Source organism: Ascaphus truei, chromosome 5 (genome assembly GCF_040206685.1).
Source record: "Ascaphus truei isolate aAscTru1 chromosome 5, aAscTru1.hap1, whole genome shotgun sequence".
NCBI classification, from domain to species: Eukaryota; Metazoa; Chordata; class Amphibia; order Anura; family Ascaphidae; genus Ascaphus; species Ascaphus truei.
Window position 1 is genome coordinate 137,475,982 of NC_134487.1, and position 27,169 is coordinate 137,503,150.

Sequence of the window (27,169 nt, forward strand, 5' to 3'; positions counted from 1 at the left end):
AAAGGGGTGCTATATTTATACCTTTTATACGTTGGTACTCCGTAACTAAAAATTATGTACAGAGTCACCACATATTAGGAGTAGGAGCAAGGATCAAGCGCAAATACTGTAACAGAAAAAACAACAAGTGAACACACTAGTGTAGGTGTAGTGTAGGTGATACGAAAAGGGGTATAAATATAGTCCATTGATGGGTGCTTCTCCTAAGATAAATTCAATCAAGATCCATAGAAGTGATGCAGGCAGAGGGTCAGGGGAGCACTCCCAGGTTTATATATAGTGGGGAGAAAGACTATAACAATAGTGCAACAGAGAGTGACAGTATTCTTAATAAATGTATAGACATAATCTCACTCACATTTAATGTGAGTAATGCAGGCCTTGTGGTTGTTATGAGTAACCAACTCAGGTATAGTGGAAGTTATGTAGTCTGTCAGGAAAATTGTCAGTTGTTCGTTTGTCAGGTTTACTTTGCTTATATTACAAATTCCCTCTGTATGGTCTACCTCAGTCCCTTCCTCCTCTTGTTCCTCATCTGATTGTTCTTCTCTTTTCCTCCTCCTGACAGTTTTATAAAAGGGTTGAAATTTGCTCCTACTGTAGGTCCTAGTTCATTCAATCTTTTTATCGATGCCAATAAGTATATAGCCATGGCTGCTCCAGACTATCTTTCTGCCTTCCTGTCACGTAAGTTCTGATAGCTACAGACAGTGACAGGCTACCCTGTGGGGTTTCCCCCCCCCCCCCCCACCTTGCGCGGTCTCCCTGAGTGGCAGTAGAGGTGGTGACACTGGGTCTGTGTTGTGTTGTGGAAAAATAACTTAACCAAGAAACAGGGAGAAATTTTAAAATTTAAAATTTTAAAATCCATTTTGGATAATACTAAACTTGTGATAAACCCAGCAGACAAGGTTGGGGGGACTGTCATTATGGATAGGGCCTACTATTTAGAAGAGTCTCAACGTATTTTGGGGGATTTACAGGCATAAAAATTTTTTTGATAGTAACCCGACTAAGAATTTCCTACAGGAATTAGATGTGTTGATCAACACGGGTAAAAATATAGGAATTTTAAATGATCATGAATTTAAATTCCTAACTTATACATTTCCTAAAATCCTTATCTTTTATTTTCTTCCCAAAATTCATAAGAATGCAACCAGACCACCAAGAAGACCCATTATTGCTGGAATAGACTCAGCCACTTCTAATTTATTAAAATACATTTTTACAAACTTATGTCACTAATTTACCTTCTTATAGATACGACTCATTATAAACCTTTTAAAAGAAATTGAATGGCAAGATGACTATTATATGTACAGTGGACGTAATATCCTTATATTCAGTTATTAATCACAAAAACGGATGTGAAGCTGTTGGAAAGATCTTAAAAGAAAAGAAAATTTTAAACTTATCACAGATAACATGAATTTTATTCCATCTAAAATAAATTTTACTCATAATAATTTTTTATTTGATGAACAATTCTAACTTTGGTTGTGCGGCACAGCCATGGGTACCAGGTATGCGCAAAGTTACGTAAATGTATTTCTAGGGGTATGGGAAAACAAATTCATCTACCATAATAACCCCTTTGATGCAAAGCTGATCCTATGGCGGCGTTATATAGATGATATCACTTTTATATGGAAGGGGGATGAGGAACTTTTAAATTATTTTTTTCTGTATTTAAACATTAATATTTTAAATGTAAGTTTTACCTCTAATTTTAGCAAAACTGAAATTCCCTTTTTGGATCTATGTATTTACATTAAAAATAAGACTATTTAGACAAGAACATATTTGAAATCTGTGGATTGTAATAATTTTTTACTGAACTCTAGTTGTCACCAGAAAAAATGGCTAAAAAAACATTCCTTTTGGACAACTGAGGAGAATAAGAAGACATTGTTCTGATGTAGGAGAATATAATAAACAAGCAAAGATTCTTGAAAAAAGATTTATTGAGAAACAATATGATAAATCAATAATTAGAGAAGCAAAAGAGAAAGTAGAAAAATTAGATAGGAAAAATCTTTCACTTACAGAGACAAAAAGAAAAAGAAATGAAAGAGAACTTTATTCCATTCATTACCCGTCTTAACAGAGAGTCAAACAAAATACAGCAGATTGTTAGAAAACACTGGCATGTGCTGAAACCTGGTCCGGTTCTGGCAGATTTTTTTCCAGATATGCCACAGGTGGTGTTTACTAGAGCACAAAGCCTTAAGGATAATCTTGCACCCAGTGCCCTAAAAAAAGCAATAAAAGAGAAAAAAGAAACAGAGAAATGGTTAATAAATAAACCAAAAGGATTTTTCAAATGCACCACATGTAAAGCCTGTCAATATGGAAATAAAAAAACTGATACTTTCATATCTAATGTGACCGGAAAATTATCTAAATTAAACAATTTTATCAATTGTAGGAGTGCGCACGTAAATATGTTTGAACATGTCCATGTGGGCGACAGTACGTGGGGAGAACCACCTGCCTATTTCGGGTGAGGATTCTTGAACATCTTAGAAATATCAGTCTTATTTATTTATTTATAAAATATTTTACCAGGAAGTAATACATTGAGAGTTACCTCTCGTTTTCAAGTATGTTCTGGGCACAGAGTAAAACAAATAATACATGGTTACAAGTACAGTTACATAAATGAACAGGGTATACATTATATACAAGACATTGCGTGCACAGTTAAAGAAAATATATATTATGAGCGTATGAAACAGTTACAGACCAGATTAAACTGTGAGACAGCCTTAGATTTGAAAGAACTTAAACTGGTGGTGGATGTGAGAGTCTCTGGTAGGTTGTTCCAGTTTTGGGGTGCAGTCTTGGCTTAGATATAGTAACCACAGTGTGCCACTGCATTTAAAAAAATGCCACAATTCAGATCCTAAATGTCTCACCTATATAGGCATTGAGCAGGTTCAACATCACAGAGAGGGAGCAATGGAACTATCACAGAGGGAGTCGTTTTGGATCCATCAATTGCAGACTTTACAGTCTAAGGACCTGAATATAGGCATCGATATTGATGCATTTCTAGTCAGAATGCCATCTGGTGTATCTGGGTATACATAATTCCTTGACCACATTTTAATAGGTTTTACCACTATCTCCTCTTACATTGATTATTTATATTCATTACATTATATATCTGCATATCTGAGGAATACATTTTATATCAATATTTAATATTTATAAAACATTTTTTTATGAAGAAATATGTGATTTAATTGTATATTTATATTTTTTCATATTTTTAGTTTCTATGGAACCCTGACCTATGTTTTAGTGATTGTATCTACATATGTCCAATTTACTTTTACTTCCATATTTGTCATAATCAAGAACATTATTCAAATTGTGGTTTAGGATATATGTTTCACTTCAACACAAAATGTATCTATTTATTGGTGTTAACATACTCTTTTTTACTTATAGATACCAACAATAGTATTTATCATCAATCGTCTATTTTTTATATTTTGATCAGTTTTTTATATCTGTCTACAATGTTGTCTGTTATGAATTTCTTACCCATATATTCCCTGGTTGTTAGTGGAATACCCATTTGCCTTTTACACAGCACTAGATATTGCACTGGATTGTGTTGATCACTGTTACTGTTTACTTACTGCATGTTACAGTAGTTCCCTCTATGTGTGCTTATTATCTACATCATATATCCTCCTCAATTCAGTTAGGGCATCTGATTGGTCATTATTGTTTTTATACATTGTTGCATATATGTTTCCGCGATATACTATATACAGTATTGTATAATATTCAGGGACTTTTGATTGTCCTGCATTATTAAAATTGTCCAATTTGTATCTACTACTGGCATTTGTGTATGTGTATGTATGTATGTATGTATGTATGTATATATATATATATATATATATATATATATATATATATATATATATATAGTTTTACGTTACCGTTCCAAGGATTGGTAAACAAGAGACAGCACTCAATGTTGAAAATCAAAGTGTATTAGTGAAAGCAAAAATACATCCAGAAACCCAACGTTTCGGTCCTACAGAATGGGACCTTCCTCAGGGGGATACAAAGGGAGAATGACACAGTTCACCACATATTTATACATCAACCACTGAAAGTCAATTAACCAATCACCATCATCCAATTAAATTATCACAAGAAACCTGCAGCTCTGATGTCATGTGTTGATTAAGCTTACATAAGATACCTCCATACTGCTAATCACCCAGCTGTGTATTGCATCCATTGTCATGGTTACCAATGGGTGTGAGCTCTGATTGATATGTCAGGGGCAATAGGGAGAGGATATCTAAAGAATTAAAGCAGGTTGTGCCATACATTAGTGAAACATAATAAAACCAGGGACATATATATCAAACACTGAAAGTCAATTAACCAATCACCATCACTCAATTAAAATAACACAAGAAACCTGCAGCTCTTATGTCATGTGTTAATTAAGCTTACATAAGATACCTCCATACTGCTAATCACCCAGCTGTGTATTGCATCCATTGTCATGGTTACCAATGGGTCTGAGCTCTGATTGATATGTCAGGGGCAGCAGGGAGAGGGTTTTTAAAGAAGTAAAGCAGGTAGTGCCATACCTAAGTGAAACATAATAAAACCAGGGAAATATAGGTGTGGGGGAGTGGTGGGGATCATGATGGAATGTACTGACATTACTAGAGGGCAGAGCCAGACTATGTCATGTGAACCATAAGTGCATATGGGAATACCACAATAAGTAGAACTTGCATGTAAACAAATAATGAATAAATATGCATAGACTTCTAAACAAAGGAGAGCAACAGAGGATATTATACCATGAAGCACATCAGTGAAATTAATGTGATTGTCCACACACGCACATGTCCATAGGTATCATCAGGATCTGACCTAAAGAAAACAACTTAGCTTAAAATCCTCGTTAAGCCCTTTGGGGTCATTGTACTTAAATCAAAGATAGCTTTAGCTTCCAGCTGTAATAGTAGCTTATTCCTGTCGCCACCCCTGGTAGGGGCACGAGCCTGTATAATGGGCATGCATATTAGAGTTGCTAAACTGTGTCTGTGTTTCCTGAAGTGTCGCGCCACCGGTTGGTGTTTTAAATCATCGTCATCTTTAGCACCCAGAAGTGCCTTCCTGATTGCACATCGATGAATACTGATACGTTCCTTTAACATTCTCATCGTCTTTCCGACGTAGTAGAGCCCACATGGGCACTTGATGAAGTACACTACATATTTAGACTCACAGTTTAAATATTGTTTAATTTTTGTAGATTTGCCAGTCTGAGGGTGAGCAAAAGTACTTCCTGTTTGCATAAACTGGCAGTTGGTACAGCCATGGCATCTGTATGACCCTGGTTTTCTCGCCAGCCAGGTCTTTGCTGGCATGTATTTGTCAATGGGATCAGAATGTGTAAGCAGATCTCCCAGATTTCTGCCTCTTTAATTACAAAAAAGGGGTGGAGCATTAAAGTCTTTCCCAATCTTGCGATCATTAGCCAATATATGCCAATGTTGTTGTATAGACCTTTTGATATGTCCAGATGCAGTGCTGTAAGTGCTGACCACCTTACAGCGATCAGAATCAGTGGTCCTCATTGTTGGTGACAGCAGCTCCTCCCTCTTTGGGATCCTGGCTTTGATGAGTGCCTTATTGACTTCTTTGGGATCATATCCCCTCTCTAGAAAGCGAGAGGCCATCTCCAGAAGTGCACACTCCACTAGTTTGGGGTCACTCACAATTCTCCTGACACGTAGTAGTTGTGAGAACGGGAGACCTGCTTTTAATGGTGGTGGATGATGGCTGGTTGCATGTAATAATGTGTTCCTATCTGTGGGCTTCTGGAATAGACGTATGCAGGCACTCATCAAAGCCAGGATCCCAAAGAGGGAGGCGCTGCTGTCACCAACAATGAGGACCACTGATTCTGATCGCTGTAAGGTGGTCAGCACTTACAGCACTGCATCTAGACATATCAAAAGGTCTATACAACAACATTGGCATATATTGGCTAATGATCGCAAGATTGGGAAAGACTTTAATGCTCCACCCCTTTTTTGTTATAAAAGAGGCAGAAATCTGGGAGATCTGCTTACACATTCTGATCCCGTTGACAAATACATGCCAGCAAAGACCTGGCTGGCGAGAGAACCGGGGTCATACAGATGCCATGGCTGTACCAACTGCCAGTTTATGCAAACAGGAAGTACTTTTGCTCACCCTCAGACTGGCAAATCTACAAAAATTAAACAATATTTAAACTGTGAGTCTAAATATGTAGTGTACTTCATGAAGTGCCCATGTGGGCTCTACTACGTCGGAAAGACGATGAGAATGTTAAAGGAACGTATCAGTATTCATCGATGTGCAATCAGGAAGGCACTTCTGGGTGCTGAAGATGACGATGATTTAAAACACCAACCGGTGGCGCGACACTTCAGGAAACACAGACACAGTTTAGCAACTCTAATATGCATGCCCATTATACAGGCTCGTGCCCCTACCAGGGGTGGCGACAGGAATAAGCTACTATTACAGCTGGAAGCTAAAGCTATCTTTGATTTAAGTACAATGACCCCAAAAGGGCTTAACAAGGATTTTAAGCTAAGTTGTTTTCTTTAGGTCAGATCCTGATGATACCTATGGACATGTGCGTGTGTGGACAATCACATTAATTTCACTGATGTGCTTCATGGTATAATATCCTCTGTTGCTCTCCTTTGTTTAGAAGTCTATGCATATTTATTCATTATTTGTTTACATGCAAGTTCTACTTATTGTGGTATTCCCATATGCACTTATGGTTCACATGACATAGTCTGGCTCTGCCCTCTAGTAATGTCAGTACATTCCATCATGATCCCCACCACTCCCCCACACCTATATGTCCCTGGTTTTATTATGTTTCACTTAGGTATGGCACTACCTGCTTTACTTCTTTAAAAACCCTCTCCCTGCTGCCCCTGACATATCAATCAGAGCTCAGACCCATTGGTAACCATGACAATGGATGCAATACACAGCTGGGTGATTAGCAGTATGGAGGTATCTTATGTAAGCTTAATCAACACATGACATCAGAGCTGCAGGTTTCTTGTGTTATTTTAATTGAGTGATGGTGATTGGTTAATTGACTTTCAGTGTTTGATATATATGTCCCTGGTTTTATTATGTTTCACTAATGTATGGCACAACCTGCTTTAATTCTTTAGATATCCTCTCCCTATTGCCCCTGACATATCAATCAGAGCTCACACCCATTGGTAACCATGACAATGGATGCAATACACAGCTGGGTGATTAGCAGTATGGAGGTATCTTATGTAAGCTTAATCAACACATGACATCAGAGCTGCAGGTTTCTTGTGTTAATTTAATTGGGTGATGGTGATTGGTTAATTGACTTTCAGTGTTTGATGTATAAATATGTGGTGAACTGTGTCATTCTCCCTTTGTATCCCCCTGAGGAAGGTCCCATTCTGTAGGACCGAAACGTTGGGTTTCTGGATGTATTTTTGCTTTCACTAATACACTTTGATTTTCAACATTGAGTGCTGTCTCTTGTTTACCAATCCTTGGAACGGTAACGTAAAACTACATTCTCTATATGGGACGTGCACCTGTGGCTTACCAGCACCTATTGGAGTGCCAACTGCCTTATCTGACTATATATATATATATATATATATATATATATATATATATATATATGTGTGTGTGTGTGTGTGTTTGTGTGTGTATATATGCAATAAGCTAACGGGTAAATCTGCTTAGGCCATTCACCAAGTAAAGAGAAAGTATGATTGTTGGAGGGGGAGGGTAATGTGTGTTCCTACAGTACATTGTTTAATCAAATGTGGATGATTCAATGGGATGGAGCAAAACCAACAGTGGCACAGAATAACTGGTAAAATCAAAAGTGCAGACATCCAGAAAAAATATTTTTTCTTTATACAGTACTTGTACTTTTTTTCTTTCAAACCCTAGTGGGTTCCACATACGTTACCCCTTTCTCCCCAAACATGCACAGTGCCGTGGCTTTTCACCAATATTAGCGTATTCTGTTTCTCTACACTGGTACAACAATGTTTTTAGCTTTACATATATTTCAGTAACTGTACACAACACATATCTGTGCACAAGGGCATTGAGCTAAAGAGGAAAGCTGTTTAGGGGTGATGAGGACAATAGTTCTCCTGCAGGGCATTGTTTATTCAATGGCCCTTCTGGTGTTGGCGATTGGAGGGCGGCAAGACATAAAACCAAGAGCGACATTGTAATGTTCTGTTTTGTATCCCTGTTCTTTTTTATCCACTAGTATTAAAACACACATTTCCCGTTTCTACCTATAGATAACTTTCAGGTTGGCCATTAAGGTCTAGTAAGGGCATGATATTAATAGAGTATATGACTAATAGTACACTACCTACCCCCTTACACTGCAATGATTTACAGTACCAACAGCTATGGTAAACAAGGTGTTCACCACCCCTACGCCCTTCCCTGAGGCACACAATGCCTTCCCCATGTATGCAGAATACATGAAATTGCCATTAATCCCTTTAGTGTCAGTGAGGCTATCTACACACAGTACATGTATCTGTATAAAAGTGACAAAACCAAGACGTGATTAATTAAATAAAAAAAGTTTTATTTCAAATGTCTTTATTGTTTTTGTGATCAATAATCTGTGGAATGTTACAAAATAATTGGCTTTTTCACTCCCTGTATTTGTATCTTTGAGCTTTTTGCAACAATTAACTTTTTTTAAATTGATTTTGATTCTTTAGAATAATCATGTAACCGTGTGTGAGGAAATCCTCTATCTAATCAACTCTGTATTATTTGTGAGTTCTGTAAATCGTAAAGCTGGTCTGTGCTACATATATTACGTAGTCTTCATATGCGGTGAATGGAAAGATGAATAGTGCAAAAGATTGTTGACTGTCATGGGTTTTATACTCCCTGTTGCACTGTAAACAATACATCCAGAAGTATTTGTTGCTGGTTAGTTTCTACGGTAAAAAATAAACCTCCAAAATTCTTGTTTAAATATTTCTGAAAATCTTGCAATTCTTCATGTGTACCTGACATAACACCTTTACGTCATCGATGTACCGTTTCCATTTGATGATATGATCTGCAAAAGGATTGTCACAATTAAAGATAAACAAAAAAAACCATGTCTGCTACATCTCTAAAGTTTTTAAGGGCCAGATCTACAAACTTCTGTTAAGTGACCAATGTATGTCATGTTATACCTTACTGCATATCTTCAAAGGCTAATAACAAAACGTTTGGTTGTAACATTAAACCCTTCCCTCGCTCCATCGGGGCAGCACCACTTGCAGCAATTTTCTAGGAATTGTATCCGGATTGGCACAATTGCGGTCTCCCTGTGGTGAGAGACACAGCCAACGGACATCCTAATATCATCAAGGAAAAAGTGGTTACGGGTGAGATATACATAGAGCACTGTGCATTTACCCAGCTTCACCGGGACTTTAAAATACCAATGTGTATTACACAAGCATTGAAACATGTCTGTGAGTGGGTTTACTGGCTTTGCATCTCATCCCAGCCTTTGTCTAAAAGCTGTGTTTAAAACAGTATGCATTGGCTTGAGGATTTGCTTGTGTAATACGAGCTTGAGACAAAAGGTGGCACTGTGTGCTCATTTGCATGTCATTTCCCAGAATCCCTTGCTGCAGTGGAAACGCTGTGTGCTGGGCAATAATGGGGAGAGACAGGGTTGCAGACCTGTCTAAGACATGCAAACGAACATACAGTAATATTTACAGTTGCTTTATGCTTTACTGTGGAGGGTTTTTGTCACTTTTTTTACCCACCATAACCTTAATAATTGTGGTGTTTATACATATATATATATATATATATATAAACAGTGGTCGACAAAATCACCAAAAAATCTACTCGCCGAACAAAAAAATCTACTCGCGACTTAGTACCACACGTGTGCTGCTTGGGCCAATAGGAGCTCGCCACAATGTTAAATCCACTCGCCCAGGGCGTGCAAATGTATAGGTTTGTCGAACACTGTATATATATATATATATATATATATATATATATATATATATAAAAACCAACACAGAAAAAAGAGAATCCCCTGATAGCACTCTAGCATACAAAAGTAACAAAATGTATTAATCACAAATACAAATAAACATACACGGGTTAAAAATATATATTTATATATACAGTATAAACATAAACAAAAAACACCTTTATATATTTTTGAATCAATAATATATAGAGGTAATACAAACATATATATATATATTTATATATATATATATATATATATATATATATATATATTTGTATTACCTCTATATATTAATGGGATTACAATATGTTACTGTGAGTTAGTCATTACTGCAGGGATATATATTTATCATGTGATGTACTGTATGCTAATCATTACATTTATCCCTTTGAGTAATTCAGCCAATTATTTACCGTGTACAATAGCACCTTATTCCATTATAGATAGGTGAATATACCAATGTATGTCTGTGCACCGTCTTTGAGGGACATAATAGTTACATGGTGCATATTTGGACTAATTATTGATGTCGCCAAATTATTTGACAACATATTACTTAGTATGATATACCCAGCATACACATGATATACCTGTATCTTGGAGGTTCTAATTACTTACCTTTATTGTATCTATGTCTATATAATTCTTGCTAACTACTGTATATCTATGTGAGGCATTATCTTATTATTAGGTCACCTTTTGCTATTGATAGATATGGTATTAGCCATCATTACCTGTACCATCAGTATTAGCGCTGGCGCCCTCCCCCTCTTGGTCTTATTTAGATATGTTGTAGCACATTTTTAAACTGGGATGTCTTCCGTTTGTAATAAAGGAATTTTTATTTAGCACTGTGTTGTTTACCTATGCGCTGTGTTTATAGGTATATTTAGCGGTTATAGTAACTGCATATCTATAATATTTGTAATTCAATGATAGTGGCGATTTATCTAGACATTGGGTCATAGGATGTATTATACGATCCAAATATACATTCATATGGCAAATAGTGCAAACTAGGTGGGGCTTTCTGTGAATCCTACTCTAGGGTACACACCATTATATTCTCCTCACATAAGGATACCTGCTATTAGTGACAGCGTTATTCGGCTTAGTGCCTGTGTCCATAGACTCAAAATCTACATTCTTTCTTAAGCTCACTTTTTATTTCATTTTGTTGAATGCGCTACACTTAGGACGATTGGGTACCCTGCGTCCAAAGTCCCTCATAGGACAACTCTGGCCACCGTCTGGTGGGTACTAAGCTGCAGGGAGGTACCAAATAGCTTTGATCTCTTCTGGCAGAGAAAAGTCTTCACAACCTCCTGGGATAGAATTTCTCTGTAAGGACGCAATCCAAATAGTTATCTGGAAATTGTTTGGATGGTGACAGATAGGTCCAAAGTTCACAGTTCTGAAACGAAGCCCTACAGGGCAACACTCCTGAAAGTATATGACCCAAACCCGATAGAGGTACTTCGGAGCAAGTGAGGAAAAGCAGCATCAAGCAAAAGACAGAGTAGCAGCTTCGATCAAAAGCATGCGGCTTCACACAGTCATGTGGTTTTACAGAGAGCCATGCGGCTTTACCAGGGCTCATAGCTGAGCTCTCTGGCAGGGTGAAGGCCTAAATAATACACGGCAAGAACAACAAAAGCCCAAAAGAAAACTAAATAAGGCACTTACCTGCTTTCTGAATCACACACAACTTTATATCCTGCTACAGCACAAGAACTTAAAAGATTATATAGAAGCCTTATATACAAGGCGGAACCCCAGTTTTTATACCTGTGGCCCTCACAACCAGATATGCGTAGCAGGAACAACATTTTCTTCAGGTAAGAAGATGGGCATAGACTGCTGCTGAATACCACAAATTCAGGGGAAATTCATTTTTAGCACAATGGCTAGGCTGCTTGCTTCCCACTAGCCAAACAAACGTATCGTGGCATCAAGGGACTTCTTGTAGCGAGTGATGGAACCACATGTGTTGTCCTACTCCCAACAAGCTGGGGCTTTATCCCTTTGTGTATGTGCTGTCATGGAAAGATGTCCAGAAAATGTTTTTAAACCAATGTGTCCTTTTAATGGAATATAATGAAAAAAATATCTACTTCTTATGAAAAAAAAGTTCAGCTCTTTCCCTTTTGATAAGAGTGGATGGAGATATGACACATATAAACATATAATATTGTGGCTCTGGGTTTTGAGGTTGCTAAGATTGTGAATGTCTTATTGTAAATAGTTTAGGAGGTTTATGGGTCCTCCTCCTTAGTTTAAACTCACTCACCCTACCTCTATTTCATTGACTGGTCCAAGTACTGAATGTAGTAACAAGGTAAGTAAGGAAAACTCCCTTATTGGGTGCTCTAAATACCGGTGGTGCTGTGGAGTAATCAATGTCCTTGTATTATAAAATATGAGCAGGGTTCCAATCCCCCAATAAACATAATGACAGTCTTTGAACATACCGGGTATCCCAACATTTATAAACGAAGGTGATGTGTGATAGCGAGCTCCAACATGTCGGGTAAAAAACCTTCTAACCTGTCCGGTGAGCTTCCACTCCGTCCGGCAGTCACTCTCTGGGCGGGTTTCCAAAGTCTCCCGTGGCAGCACGTATCCTCCACACTTTAGGACATCCTGTGTATGAAAAGTATACTTACACTACCGGCTTTTCTTCTCCGGTGTGCTGTGAGTTGGGGTGGACCCTGCTCCGTGGCGTGCGTGACAGCATTTTTTGAATGTCTCGAGTCTTTCCCCAGCACTTTGCACTTTTCTTATAGAGTCAATCACTTTTCTACTTACACATAATTATTTTTGCTATGATGCACAATTTTATTTACAACTTATAGGCACCGCTATGGGCACATCTTTTGCACCTTCGTACGCCAATTTATGGGACTATGGGAATCACTTTTCATCTATGGTGATCGTAATTTATTTAGGAAACACATTATTTTTTATCGACGCTATATCGTTGACTTAATCTTTATTTGGGAGGGTGATGCACTTACTTTGGATAAATTTATTCAGACCTTAAATACCAATGAGTATAATTTCGATGTATATGCTCAGAAACTTATCACGAGATTTCGTGAAAGGGGATACAAGGATAGGGACCTCACAGAGACATTAACTTTAGTAAAATCTATGAAAGGGAAGATCTCCTTTCTATGAATATTTCTAGAAAAGGACAATGGGATAAAAAAGGATCGAGACCCATACCGCTCTTTATTACACAAAAGAGTGGACAATCCAACACCATACGATCTATTGTTGCAAAACATTGGGACACATTGAAATTAGATGTGGGCTTGAAGACTATCACGGATAGGGGACCTACATTTGTATTTCAAACCTAAGACATACAAAACTATACATTTATTAACTGCAATACCAGCCACGTGTTATATGTACTTAGATGTGGATGTAAAAAGGTCTACATTGGCCGGACTATCAGGCCTCTAAAACACAGAATCCAAGAGCATGTTCATTTAATTAAGAAAAACACCCAGTCCCGAGGCATTTTTCCATTTGCCCTATGGGAGGGATCCAGGGCTTCTCTTTTTCAGGCCTTGAGCATATACCAGCAGCCATGAGGGGGGGAGATAGACTTAACCTCCTCAATAAGCGAGAGATGTCCTGGATCTTCTGTATGGATAGTCTCCATCCATTCGGTATTAATGTGGACTGGGAACTGGACCATTTTTTATAAATATAAATTTAAAAGTGACACATGTATATATATATATGTGTGTACATATAATGATTTTTTAATATATGATGTGGAATGTTATATATATAACCTTTATGATGCATAGTATAGATTATGGTATTATCCCTAATGTAAGGTTTCCTCTGAGAATAGTTGCACATTGCTGCAGGATGCTCTATAGATTTGTGTAGATTTAACATTTCATTAGTTGGTCCTTTCCTTCCATGATTGCTAACAAGGTTATTATATGTGAACTCTCTTTACTAGAATGTATACTGCTCTGTGTTTAGTGTTCATTGCGACTTATGTGGTATAGATTTTATTAATTTGTTCTTTCTTGCTAAATGGATGATATAGAGAGACTCATTTGATTTAACACATAGTCTTGGCTACGTTATACTGAGTGATCGAGCATATACATCCGGATTAATTCTGCTTCCTTATTTAATTTTTATGATATATTTGTTATTTTATTCTTTGGCATAGGAGGTTTTTGGTTTTATGGATTACGGTTTTTTCTATATTAATTTACGTCATTTTTGGAAAAATTCCTTTTCCTTTTCTTCTTTTTTTTTGTTTTTAAGTTAATGTTAAGTTTTTAGTTATGAACTTGTGTATTCCTTTTGGGGTGGCATACGTTATATGTCTCACATTGGGGATTATATATCCTCATTAGAATGTTTTAGGCGTATGTATATAGATTTATCCTCTTTGAAAATGATTCTGATCTATTATGTGGTACCTGTATACATCCGTTGACAAATAGGTTTGTTATATATATTTTTTCTTGGTTAACTGTTTATTTTTGTTGTAATAGTATTAAATGTTGTTTACTTGTATCAGTTTGATGGGGTAGACTGGACACGCTATTTCTCTTTTAATAATATGATATTTTCCTGTCATTATGTGTTGAATGGGAGGACACTGCACCTTATATATGTTTTATTTAATGTGGCCCATAGCATCAGGGCACTGTGATTGGGGAATGTATCACATGTTGATATTGGAAAGGTGTTTGTTGCTCACATACGGCGCGTGGGTGCGTGACGCTCCCCCTCAAGAGGAGATTAGTATAGGTATGCATCAGCTGTTGTATTGGTGGAGAGGGGAGGTGCTACGCTCCTGCGCGTGAGGAAGAGAGGCTATATATAGCGGTGTTCAGCTACCATAGATCACTCTTTGATAAAGTCCCCCTGTGGACGAAACACGTCAGAGGATCCTCTGTTACGGTTGTGCTCGCCACAAACCTGGGTCGGACCGCGTGGCTGAGGTGGGGTTGTAAAAGCACCAACCTTAGACCGCGCAGGCTGATCCGGATTGCGCAGTTCGTAGTCGTACGTAGCAGGGTCAGGACTGGAGAAGCCAGCATCGTCAGTGGATAAGCCTTGGTCAGGACTGGAGACATCAGGGTAAACGTTGTTCAAGGAGGAGTTCGGCAACAGGTAGTCAGTAGTTCCCCGCTTTAGCAAAGAAGCGCAGGAGTGGACTTTGCACGTGCGGCGACCATGGCCCATGGTATTGGTCTCAGGAAGTGATAGGTAGACCGAAGTGGGCACACCGTCAGGCAGCAGTAGTAGATCAGTGCTTCAGCGCAAGAGTCCTGAGCGGGCTGGAGAATCCTCCGCTTCAGCGCAGGAACCAGGACACGGCCTCTGCAATAGAGAATGAGCAGCAGGCCCCAGGAACCAGGGAGCTGAAGACAACACTGGGGAAACCTCCACTTCAGCACAGGAGACAGGAACAGACCGCTGCATGACACTAGCAGTCGGTCTCAGGAAACAAGGAGCTGAAGTAAACAAGGAGAGTACTCCGCTTCAGCACAGGAGACAGGAACAGACCGCTGCGTGACACTAGCAGCCGGTCTCAGGAAACAGGGAGCTGAAGTCAACAAGGAGAGTACTCCGCTTCAGCACAGGAGACAGGAACAGAACTCTGCGTGAACTAGGGAATAGAACTAGAGAGATTAGTACACAACAGAGCCAAGCCTTCGGGCTTGTGGCAGAACACTTGTGACATCCAGGAAGGACTATGCTCGGCAGGGGAGGATTGTGGGGATGCAGTACTTAAAGGCCAGCGGGCCAATCCCCGGAGGGGGGTGTGAAGGCACTGCTCCAATGAGTGAATACAAGGCTAGGTTGCAGTGATAGGTTGCACAGCTGCAGTAGATACCAGAGGGAGTGTTCCAGGACTGCACAGGTCTGTGAGGCAAGGTAAGCAGTAAACTGAGGTGTGGATTCCTTACATCCTCCTCATGTAATTTTACCTTTTCTGGCTTATATGCCGTAATAAAGTTTTTTTTTGATTAGCACTTGCCCCCAGCCTGATCTTGATTGCGGTGCTCATTCCCACTGCCTTGTCTAATGAATGTAGTAGTCTATTGAGAGATTTCTTCCCCAGGGGATAGGTCTTGAGACCTTTTCTAGAGCAATAAGCGTGGGAAGTATACATTTTGTTGCACTTTATTTTTTTCACTATATTCACTAGGGCACTCCTGGTTTTTAACTGTACTGTACCTCATATAGTGCTCCTAAATTTTAACCCCTTAGGCACCGAATACATGTCATGCATCCCATGCTGTTGGCTATATTATTGTTTCCCAGTGGCACTTCAATTGACACACATATATAAATATATAATATTGTGGATCTGGGTTTTGAGCTTGCTGAGATTGTGTATGTCTATCTGTGTTCACAAGATAAGGTATGTTTCATTCAGTCGGTAACATATTACTAAATATTGCATTTTCATTTTCCCGAGCAATGATCCAAAAGTGATAACAGACTTTTGTAACGGATCTCCCTCTGAGATTGGCAGAGTTGGTGTTACAGCAGCATGTACTGTAAAAAATAACACAATAAACATACGTGGCAAAACAGGAAAGTATTTATTCATTAAGGCGCATGTGACACAAAAATTGAAACAAATAGCATATAAAAAGTATTGCAGATTCAGAGTGCACATTTTGTAACATTAATATCTAAGCAGCATTGGTATACTCTGTAGCAACACATTTCTATAAAAGATGTACTCATTCAAATATATAAGAAGAAATTGAAAATACCTATTTTGACAGATGAAATCGACGCATTAGCGATAAAAAAATAAAAACAAATTCACCCCTTCAAGTAAGAAGTGCCTTTCCAAGCTGGAATGTTGCATTTACCTGATAACTACTTTCCAGTATCCATTATCAGTATGTATTATATTTTCTGCACAGCAGTGCTAATAGTTATTGGGAAATAATTTGCCAACCTGGAACATTTCTTTTGTTGGGCCAAACTATTACTAAGAAATAAGAGACTTAATGCACCCAAACTGCATATTCTAATGACCTGTTTCAGGATGTTTCACATCTATTCAAAACAATTATACTGCACTAAAAACACTACAAAATACCTTGTTATTACCAACCTTTTTATATTAATAGCAAGTCTATTTACTTAGAAATATAATATTTGTTAAATATATTTTAGCTCTAAAATATACTAGATTATATTTAATATAGTATGAAAATACACTGCAGAAGAACCTTAAATGTGGGAGCAATGCACTGCAAGCTACTACATCAACAAAAAAAAGCTTACAGTTCCCCTATGTCAACCAGCAACACAAGTACAAGAACCGGATTAAATAGGATTCTCTGATCTTACACTATACACAGACATTATTGTTTAAGCCGTCAAAGCATTTATGGTTTCCACAAAGAAACCATGATGGTCAAAAAGTTGCTACTGAAGAAATACGTTGTACATTTGTTTAGAACAAGTTAGAGAGTTAGAGTGCTGACAGGTTGCCTCTAAAAGCTATAAAATAGCAGAGAAAGTGTAAGAGTGTATGAGTTATTGAAAGAAGGAGATTATATTACACCTTAACAGATGTAGATGGAATGCCTAATTCACAACATTGGGTTGAAACACTATTATCATCAATCTGTCTGGGAGTAAAGTTAGCAATCGTGCATATTTCCTGATATCATATTCAGAGTCAGATTCTTTACTTATAATACTCTCTAGCCATATTTCTGTTTCTCAGTCAGAATGTACACAGTTCTGACAGCAAAATTCAATTCACAATACAAAGAATTTTAAAAAACGAATCCCGTCCATATGTCATTTTGATAACGTAAGTGCTTAGTTGCCAAATATTGCTATTTGTTTTTAAATAAGGTGACGCTACACTATAAGCAAAATGACTGTGTTTGTGGTACGTTTTTAAAGTTTATTTAAAGTATATTGCTTTCCTTTCAAGCAGGTATTTTTTCCATAACAAATTAAAATGTTTACAATCAGCACTATTATCTTCTTGCCAAGTGCACTGGTTTTACAAAAGCTGATTCAACAAAACATATTCCACAAGTATACAGTACTTTTTTTTTAACTTGGACTATATAAAAGTTATGGCAATTAAAGCAGCAGTCTTTACTAGTCAGTAGTAATCCTACATTTGTCTTGGTTGTTTTCTATGTAGAGTCACCAACTTTCAAACAAGTGAAACATGGACACTTGATTCCAACTATTTAGATATGACTGGCAAAGTGGTAATGGCTACAGCACATTTTCCCTGCAATCACCACTCTTTAACCTCTTTAAAGAGAGTCAACCAGTTGGCCCGTCTTTCTTTCACTTTCTCTTTCATTATTACATTTTTCATCTCTTGTCCACATTGACCTCTCACTAAAGCATAGAGAAAGCGAGCTGTTTCCTATTGTGGGGCATTTTCCGGCACAAATCATGCCAGACAAAATGGAGGACTATGAACCCTACTTCTATTCTGATTGTGTCCATCACTTGATGCACTGAATCTAAAAACAGAATAGCTTGATCAATATCAAATCTGGTTTTAATTGCCAGGCACATTGCATTGCTATCAGGAAGTAAAGCATACAGTGTGAGATCAACAAGGAGGAAATATGAATGCATACGAGTCTTATAAAGTTTTCTAGTAATAGTGGAGAAGAATAGGACCCTAATTGTTCTCTTCCACCATTAGTCTCTCTATTCAAGGATGTTATGACACAAATTGTCTACATATTCCTACAGTCGTTTCCCTTTCTCTCCTATGCATGCTTTATTTCACATATCAAGGCATGGACATTAATATTGAAAATGACACTGACATCAGACTGCATCATGAATACTCCTTTGCAACACAATCCACCCATGCAACCAAAAGTTCAATACACAATAATTTATAAATTAGTCTCTCAATAAACAAAAAATGACTATTGATAATCAAATAATAAACAGAAGAGAAATCAAAGTTATAAGTGGAAAAATAGCCACCATGTTAGTGCTAACAACAAAAATAAATAAACCCACACAAATCATTCTTAACCCTATCAAACATTCCCTCCCTTTATCATTTAGAACCTCACCATAAAAATAAATGTCAATCAATTTAGAAATTGAAGGATAATTAAAATACATAATTGCCAGTAATACAGAGTGTAAAATGCAGTACTCAGAGTGGGCCACATGATTTACAGCTGTAAAGTAAAATGAAGCATCTCTCTTAGGAGTTGGACCTTGTAAAAAAATACGGTGGGTGCATTTTACTTCTGGTCATCTCTTAAACTACCTGCCCACTGTAAGTACTAAAACAAATGTTTATTGTGCAGGATTCGTATTCACTGATTGGAGTGTATTTATACAGGTTGTATCATACATATAGCTATGTAATTTTAGACATCAAATGTAAAGCTCTGTCTGAGATTCCTTACTTGGATATACCAAGCGAGCAATACATCCTATAATGTGGTTACCCTGGAATATTTATCATTCTAACAAATGTATCATTGTTAACTGTATTTTAAGAGCTATTTTGCAAAGAGATGAAAGCAAAGTGCTACAATCAGATGTTTTTGAAGATTACTACTGTTGCTTACAAAAGTTGCAAGAAAGCATTGAGGAGTGACGCTTAGATGGACACCGCAAGAGCAAGTGAGGTTAAGCCTTGTCTGCATTAAAAGAGCCATATTCAGGCTTTGAAGAACTGCATGGAAGTCAAATGACACAGGCAGCACTCTACTGGAATTAAGCATAAAATTTCACTATTCTTGCATATGTAGCCATATTTACAAACAAATATGCATAAAACACACAATGCCAAACCTAAATTGAGAAGGATGCATCTGATCTTTCCCTGAGTTATTTTTAATATTACATTATTCTTCAATGTAAGGCACTGTTTCAAACGCTTTAATTTTACAGTAGATGAGTGTATACAGCTAAATATATCATAGGAACCTAACAGCAAATAAAGAGTTAAATCCCAAACACCACTCTTCCTCAAAAGAAGGGAACATCATATTGTACCAAACTCTTAAAATGAACGTTATCTAACTTTGGTATGAGTTATTAATTGTTAAAACTGTATTGTTGTATCCAAACAGAATATAGTATAATTTAAGCAATTTGAAGTAATAGAGCATAGGCAAATGCTGCTCATTCCTTCAGTACAGTACTGTACTTCTCTAACATGCAACATTAGTGACATTTCATGATAAATTAAATATGCTCTTGGTTTTCATTTAAACGGGAGTTTGCTATTCTGTAATTGCCTTAAAAACTTGTTGCAGTAAGTGCTCCATAGTTTAGTCGCATTCTGGATTTATTAAAGCACACAAAGTGCTGCACTTCTGAAATTAAGAACAATTGTCCCAGATTACTACAGAAGGTTGATGAAGAACAGGCGAGCAGGTGACAGATAAGCAGGCAAACATACTCAGGAGACTAGCCATTAAAGTACAATAATGTAATTTCCATGCGAAAACAGCATCTCACCGCATTCATTAAACAGGTCTCACATATAACTACGTCTAGCAGTCCAATTCCGTGGGACATGCAAATTGTGTATGCAAATGAAGCAATATGACTAATATACTGTAGGTATTCATGGGCTGAGCTGCGAGATAACGTATCGCACAGAAAGTCACAGCATCAAAGCTCGACTTCCTGAGGCATTCAAAAAAAATCTTGTTAGATACACTTTGTGCAAAAGTGCATGCAAATTAGAGGTCTTTTGACTTGATTTGTCTGCAAAGATAATTCTTAAAGAATACGGCAAAACGCTAGATTTCTATTACATCAAATTGTACTTTGTTTTCGAGCTGTTTTGCATGGCAAAATTCTCAGTTTAATGAATAGGCTACTAAGTGTTAGGAAAATTTTTTCCCTCTGTGTTACAAAACCCGTCACATTTCATCACTTACTTTCAATTCATCCAGCTTTTTGCTGTATTAGAAATCATTAGCTTATTTATGGTAATATTTACTTATCTTTATGACAACTGTGGAACACCTACAGGTGCGACCACGAGTATTCTAAAACTTGCCTTGGAAAATCTGGGGCAATCACCAACAATACCCCACTAATGCTGCAACATTTCTCTGACATTTCTGCAGAAAAACTAATGGATTAACACAGCAGGGGTCCCTGGCAGTCCCATTCAAATTGAATGGTACTGCCTGGGACCCCTGCTGTGTTAATCCGATGGGCCATTAGTCTGTCTGCAGAAATTTCACAGAAATGTTGGCAGCATTAAGTGGATATTGCCCCAGCATTTCCGAGGCAAGTTTTAGAATACTCGTAGTCGCACCTGTAGGCTAAAAGGAGGGCCATAGGTGTGGTGGTTGCATGTGTACAGGGCCACTTTCTTCTTTAGTCACAAGTCAAATAATGTTTACATTTCAGTTCTTAAAGGTTGAAAGGCCTAAACAGCACAGAAAAGGAGAGGGCTTCTGTTTCTACTGCTGCCTGTACCAAATGTAAGAAGCTTAGCATTAATCAAATTGTTTACATGTTACGCTAGCGTCAGCCATAAAGGTTAACATCATCTCAGACCTGGAGGATTTCGTAAACAAAAAAAAAGGCACACTAAAAATAGAGATGCAGAATTTGATTAATTTCATTATCAGCTGTATTTCATATAATGTAACCAAATGTTAGTGCAAGAATAAAAGAATAAAAATCCTTGCAATGGTGCACACCTCAATAATGATAAATTAAAAAAGTATATAAAAAATAACCTTTATTGCATATTTTTTTTAAACGGACAGTTACAGCAATTGCTTGTACCTGTCCCTTTTTTTTAATTACGCAATAAAGGTTATTTTTTATATACTTTTTTCATTTATCTTTATTGAGGTGTGTGCCATTGCAAGGATTTTTCTCCTTTTGTGCTTGTACTTACATTTGGTTACATAGTAAACCCATGCTGGGCAGCACCCTCTATTCATTCTACTGTGTGGTTGAGCAAGGTTATCCCCTACTCTTATATTTCGTATGTCATATAATCTCTAACTATTCCTACTGACATTACCCACTTTGCAAATTGACACACAGTACATAGAGAAACAAAGTTATATATTGCCTTACAGAAAAATAAATCCTCTGGTGCATGGATCAGGGGAGAAATTAAGAAAAAGAAAAAAAACAATAGTGTGATATTGTTTGAAACCAGATAAAAATAGAGTGAGGAATGGAGTTACACTCACATTTTTTCCTTAATAATATCACACTATTGTTTTTCCTTCATTTCTCCCCTGATCCATGTGCCAGATGATGTCTTTTTCTGCAGCTTTACAGCACAGGATTGGAGAACTTTGAGATACTCTATTATCAAAGGGTTTGGGACGTCCTGAGGCCTCACCTGTATGTTTTTTAATATAAGATCTATCACGTTGCACGTGGACATTAGATATTCCAGCAGAATATTATTAAGATTCATACTAAACTGTGTTGAAAATTAGTCACGAATAGGAATTGGATGTAAGCGTTTCTTTTTTCTCTGTCACTTATATATTGCCGTACACCTACCAATACAGCAAGCTTAATGATTGAAGAAAAATCACCCTAACAGTCTCATACAATATAAATGTTTTCCTGTGGCAACTTCTTGCCAGCCCACTATTCTACACACCTGTTTGTAAACTACTGAAACACCATCATTTTAGAAGTGTTATCCTATACAATGGTTTAATGTATTATTTACAGTGTTTTTCTTACTGAGGCTACGGCCCCAGTGCTCCCTGCTCTGCACACGCGCCTGGCGGTGCGTGCAGATTACAGACGCGATCTGCTGTCTGTAGGGGAGCGATGGCATGCGCGAGGGGGTGCGGCCATGGCGGGGGGTGCATCTGCCCTTGCACTGGCTGCCCGCCGAGCATGTGACCGAATCGTGGCACGGGAAGACAAAATTCTTTTCTTCCCTGCCAGCGTACGCGTCACAGCGCTTTGCACGCCCGCGCATACAGCCACTGGGGCCTCCCCCATAGAGGGCTGTGCTGTGGAGTGTGGCACGCACGCCACAGAACGCACCGCAGCGGCCACTGGGGACCTGGCATTAGGCTTCAAAACACCAGTTTTATGATTATGTGAAGACAAATATTTTGGCATGTGGAAAGACTCAAACCCAGACCATCAGGGTAATAATGTAGTCTTGTAGAAATGCACATCCTAGGTGCTCCTAGTATATTTACACTACAACTTTTCATATACACCCACAATCACTACGTACATATTCTGCTACTGCACCGACACACTTTATTCGAGCAAATACCCAGTATGTACCTGGCAGATACCTGGAATGCGCCGCTCCTCACCTCTGACAAGCCCCGTTGCATTTGCCTTCGCAGCCTGGGTTCATGCCTGGCTGACAGGCGGCTGATCTGTTAAATGATAATGATTAGGATTTAATAGGCTGCAATGCTTCGCGTGTCTACCAGATGGCATAAATTCATGAATTGTAATGCAGTATATATATATATACTGTGCAGTATTGCAGCCAGCGGGAATAAAATGCTTCAATCCCTGTCTGGAAAATAACCCAATGCACTCGGGCAGAAAACAGTCACAAACCTCAATACACCCGGGTATACCCGAATTCGTGGGACTAGCCGAGCTCGAATAAAGTGTGTCGCCAGTGTATGTACTGTAAGCACACAAACATTTTCTGAACATTAAAACACATTAAACGTATTTCTGTACAATATCATTTTGGCTTACTTTACTTGAATAATCAAAATATCCTGCCTCTCATACTGGATGTTGTAAAGTGGTTGAGGCAGTGACACTCCTGTGAAAATATGCCAAAGGACATCATTGTTGATTTAAGATAACAAATCAAACTTAGACAGTACATTAAAAGGGTTTTTCATAACACCAGGAGCATGGGAAACCATGAGGAATTATAATTCTACATGCATTTTATGAGTTATGAATAAAAGCAATAATGATACATTAAAATTAAATTCTACTCAGCAACACAGTGCTTGGCAAGTAACCAAAAGGAACTTAATTACTTCCACGCACTTCTCAAACTATTATTTTAGCAAGAGGAATACACAGATTCTAATCTGCACTTTATAGATTCAAGAAAAGTTTTTCATACCGGACAATATGACACCCATTTTTCACTAACAGAGGATTTACAAACAATAACATACAGATTGTTATGCAGTTGGCCAAATCAATTAACTTCCATGGGGACTATTGGTGCATACTGGTATAATATTATGTTTTTGCTGGTGTATATCAGGCTAAGATACTAGATTTCAGAGGTATAGCTTTGTTCTTGGATGGTAGTGCATTAAGGAATATTAGTGCATACAGTACATACTACTGTGCATGTCCCTAACTATCCCCTTGTTAGAGTATAGATCCATTAATATAGGCATCCTCTTGCTCCTTTTCATATAGTGCAAACTGTACCGCTTGATGCACACTGTGAAACAGCATGCTGCTTTCTCCTCTTTTAAAATAGTCCCCATTCCGAAGGGAATTCCTCACAGAAACATTACACTGAGCCAGCAACACATGAATACCAATGTCACTATAATCTTTCAGAACCTCTTTTAAGGTGTTGAGTCCTGCTGTATCTAGAAACTGCATGACACTGCAGTCAATAACAAGTGTATGAATAGGCTGTTGCTCCTTGTAGAGCTGCTGCACAGTTTCTCCCTGAGTAATGTTGATGTCTATTATACCGTCTTGCTTATGCTGTTTCTGCTTCTTCTTGGCCTTCTTCCTTTCTGCTGCTGACACTGATATGGGGTTTACACCAGAGTGTTTGTACAAGGCTGATTTAAAGCACATCTTGTTCACGTAATAAAGAGAAGCCTCAAAGCGAAAGATCGTGATGCCTTGTGTGGTGTTCAGGTTCTTGTATGCGGACATGGACTCATAGATTTCTGAATTTTCCACCCTGCCTAGCAGAGTTGACCGTGGCCTCTGAGACCTCACAATGACACAAAGCATAGAGAATGCAATGCCAATAAGAAGGCCAAGCTCTGTACTAATCAGTGCTGAAGAAAACATGGTAACTAACCAGATAACAGTGTCCACTTTATTAACCTTCCACATCTTGGGCAAATCAAAAAATTTCAAAAAGGCACCTCTTAGGTTCACAATGGTTATAACTCCAAGGACGCATTTTTGAAGGGAAAAAAATAGGGGAGCTATCACCAGTAAAACCAACAGAATGACCAAGGATGTCATGATGCCTGAGACTTGGGTCTTGCATCCTGTGGATTCTTTAACGAGTGTTTTCGCAAGGGCCGCACTAGTTGTGAAGCAGTAAAAAAAAGCTGGGATAATGTTGCAGAAACCAATGGCATACATTTCCTGATTGGCTTTGACCTCATAGCCATGTTTTTTAGCAAACATCTCAGAGAGGGACACCGTGATTGCAAATCCAATTATGGCAATAGAGAAAGCCCCTAAAGCAATGTTAGGAATTAGGCTCCACTCTGGTGATTTGGGCATTAGGAACCCAGTAGGAATTGTCCCTGCTATGCTGGAGCCATATTTATCTTTCAGGTGACCAAAGTGAGATGCGAGAGTTGCACCAACAACTACAAACAGTTCAATTGGAATTGGAGCCTTGAGTTTGGATTTATAGCATTCGTTGATTTCTTTGGCTGGAATCAGGACAAGAAGGCACAATGTGCTGGTGATGAGGTCACAAATGTTAGTCAAGTGAATGCTCTGGAAGATGTAGAACCAAGTGTAGATGGATGAGCCGATCCCATTGGCACGTGGTATACTTAGGCCTAGAAGATATTTCACTTGGGAAGTAAGGATGGTGAAAGAGGCACCTGTGGCAAATCCACTGAGCAATGAATCAGAGAGGTACACGGAAACAAAACCAACTTGAAGAAATCCCATTGCCACCTGCAGAGCAAATGAAAAGAAAACAAAGTGAGCATACCCCAAACTATATCCCATTTAATTAAAGCATGCATGTTCATCAATAGGAATGTGCTAAAAAATGTTCATTAAACTTTCACAAAACCAGAAGAAAATCAAATCACAGACATCGCATAAATTAGGCCGTATGTAAAAGGGGGAAAATATTATACAGTGATTAATCCAGTTGGGTGCAGCACTGGGAACTTGTACATCTTTCCCGTCTTACAGTACCTTTAAATACTTTCTGGATAAGTTACCCAATTATCTGAGCAAGATTCTCAGACCTACTTACCCAGCACTTATCTCCTTAGATTCGCCTCCAGAAACCTGCTTATATGTTCAAGGTTCAATAAAGACTCTCGCCGCTCTTCCTCCTTGTTTCGATCACTGCACTGCTTAAACAATTTACCCTCGAATCAGCTTCCTATCTAAATTCCTTTAAGACTTTACCTGTTTCCCATTTTAAACCGTAAATTTTAATGCCAACTTTACTTTATGCCTAGGACATACTTGAAAACTAGAGGTAACAAACTTTCAATTTATTTTTTCCTGGTAAAATATTTTATAAACAAAATAAATAATAACATGTAATCCTATATACAGTAGTGCACAAGGGAATGAATGCACAGAAGGATTGTGTATTGCCTATTGTTTACATTTACTATGTGTTCTCAACTTAGAAACAGAAATACCTGCAAATATTAAATGGTTGCCCAATATGTGAAGCATATCCACTCAGAAATATACAGTAGCATTTGACTGCAGATATGTACCACTTAGTCACCCATCTAATTTGTCCATTATGAACCAGCGCGGTGTAGTATAAATACAGCGGTTGAGTCCTACCACACAAACTAAGGTTTAGATTTTAGGAGTGTTTACTTTTCAGAGATGGGGAAATATTTAAGGGATTCTTTGGCAGGGTAGAGGTATTTGAGTGGACTACAAGAGCAGTGGGAAAAAATAAAGAATGCCATACTAGGAGCAAACAAACAATCTCTGTATCAGGCAGTTTAGCAAAAGCACAAGGAGGGGAACGCCAATATAGTTTTCAAAGGAAATCAGAAGATGGAAGATAGAGAACTATGTCAGGTTAGGAAGACGAAGGCTAAGCAAGTAACAAATGTGCAAAGGCCCAAACAGACGGGGAAATAGCCC

The 27,169-nt window shown here is 38.1% G+C and overlaps 1 protein-coding gene and 1 long non-coding RNA gene across 3 annotated transcripts in view; both read right to left on the reverse strand.

The window, feature by feature from the left end:
• Positions 1 to 2,228: 2,228 nt before the first annotated feature.
• On the reverse strand, positions 2,229 to 10,050 carry LOC142495436 (uncharacterized). Its single transcript, XR_012801739.1, has 3 exons — positions 9,297 to 10,050; positions 9,123 to 9,175; positions 2,229 to 2,255 (listed from the first exon to the last, which is right to left on the reverse strand). It is a non-coding gene; the product is annotated as an uncharacterized LOC142495436 (long non-coding RNA).
• Positions 10,051 to 21,977: 11,927 nt separating this feature from the next.
• The window catches only part of SLC26A2 (solute carrier family 26 member 2), a 78,430-nt gene continuing 73,238 nt past the window's right edge, over positions 21,978 to 27,169 (reverse strand). The window contains exons 3-4 of one of the 2 annotated variants that reach the window (XR_012801738.1): positions 23,755 to 25,993; positions 21,978 to 23,350 (exon numbers count right to left, since the gene is read on the reverse strand). Coding sequence is in view for 1 of the 2 variants with exons in the window: in XM_075600940.1 (XP_075457055.1) it covers positions 24,470 to 25,993 (1,524 nt within the window). In the remaining variant the exon portion in view is untranslated. Of the gene's footprint in view, positions 25,994 to 27,169 lie in introns of both variants that reach the window. The other variant, XM_075600940.1, reaches the window with a different exon arrangement.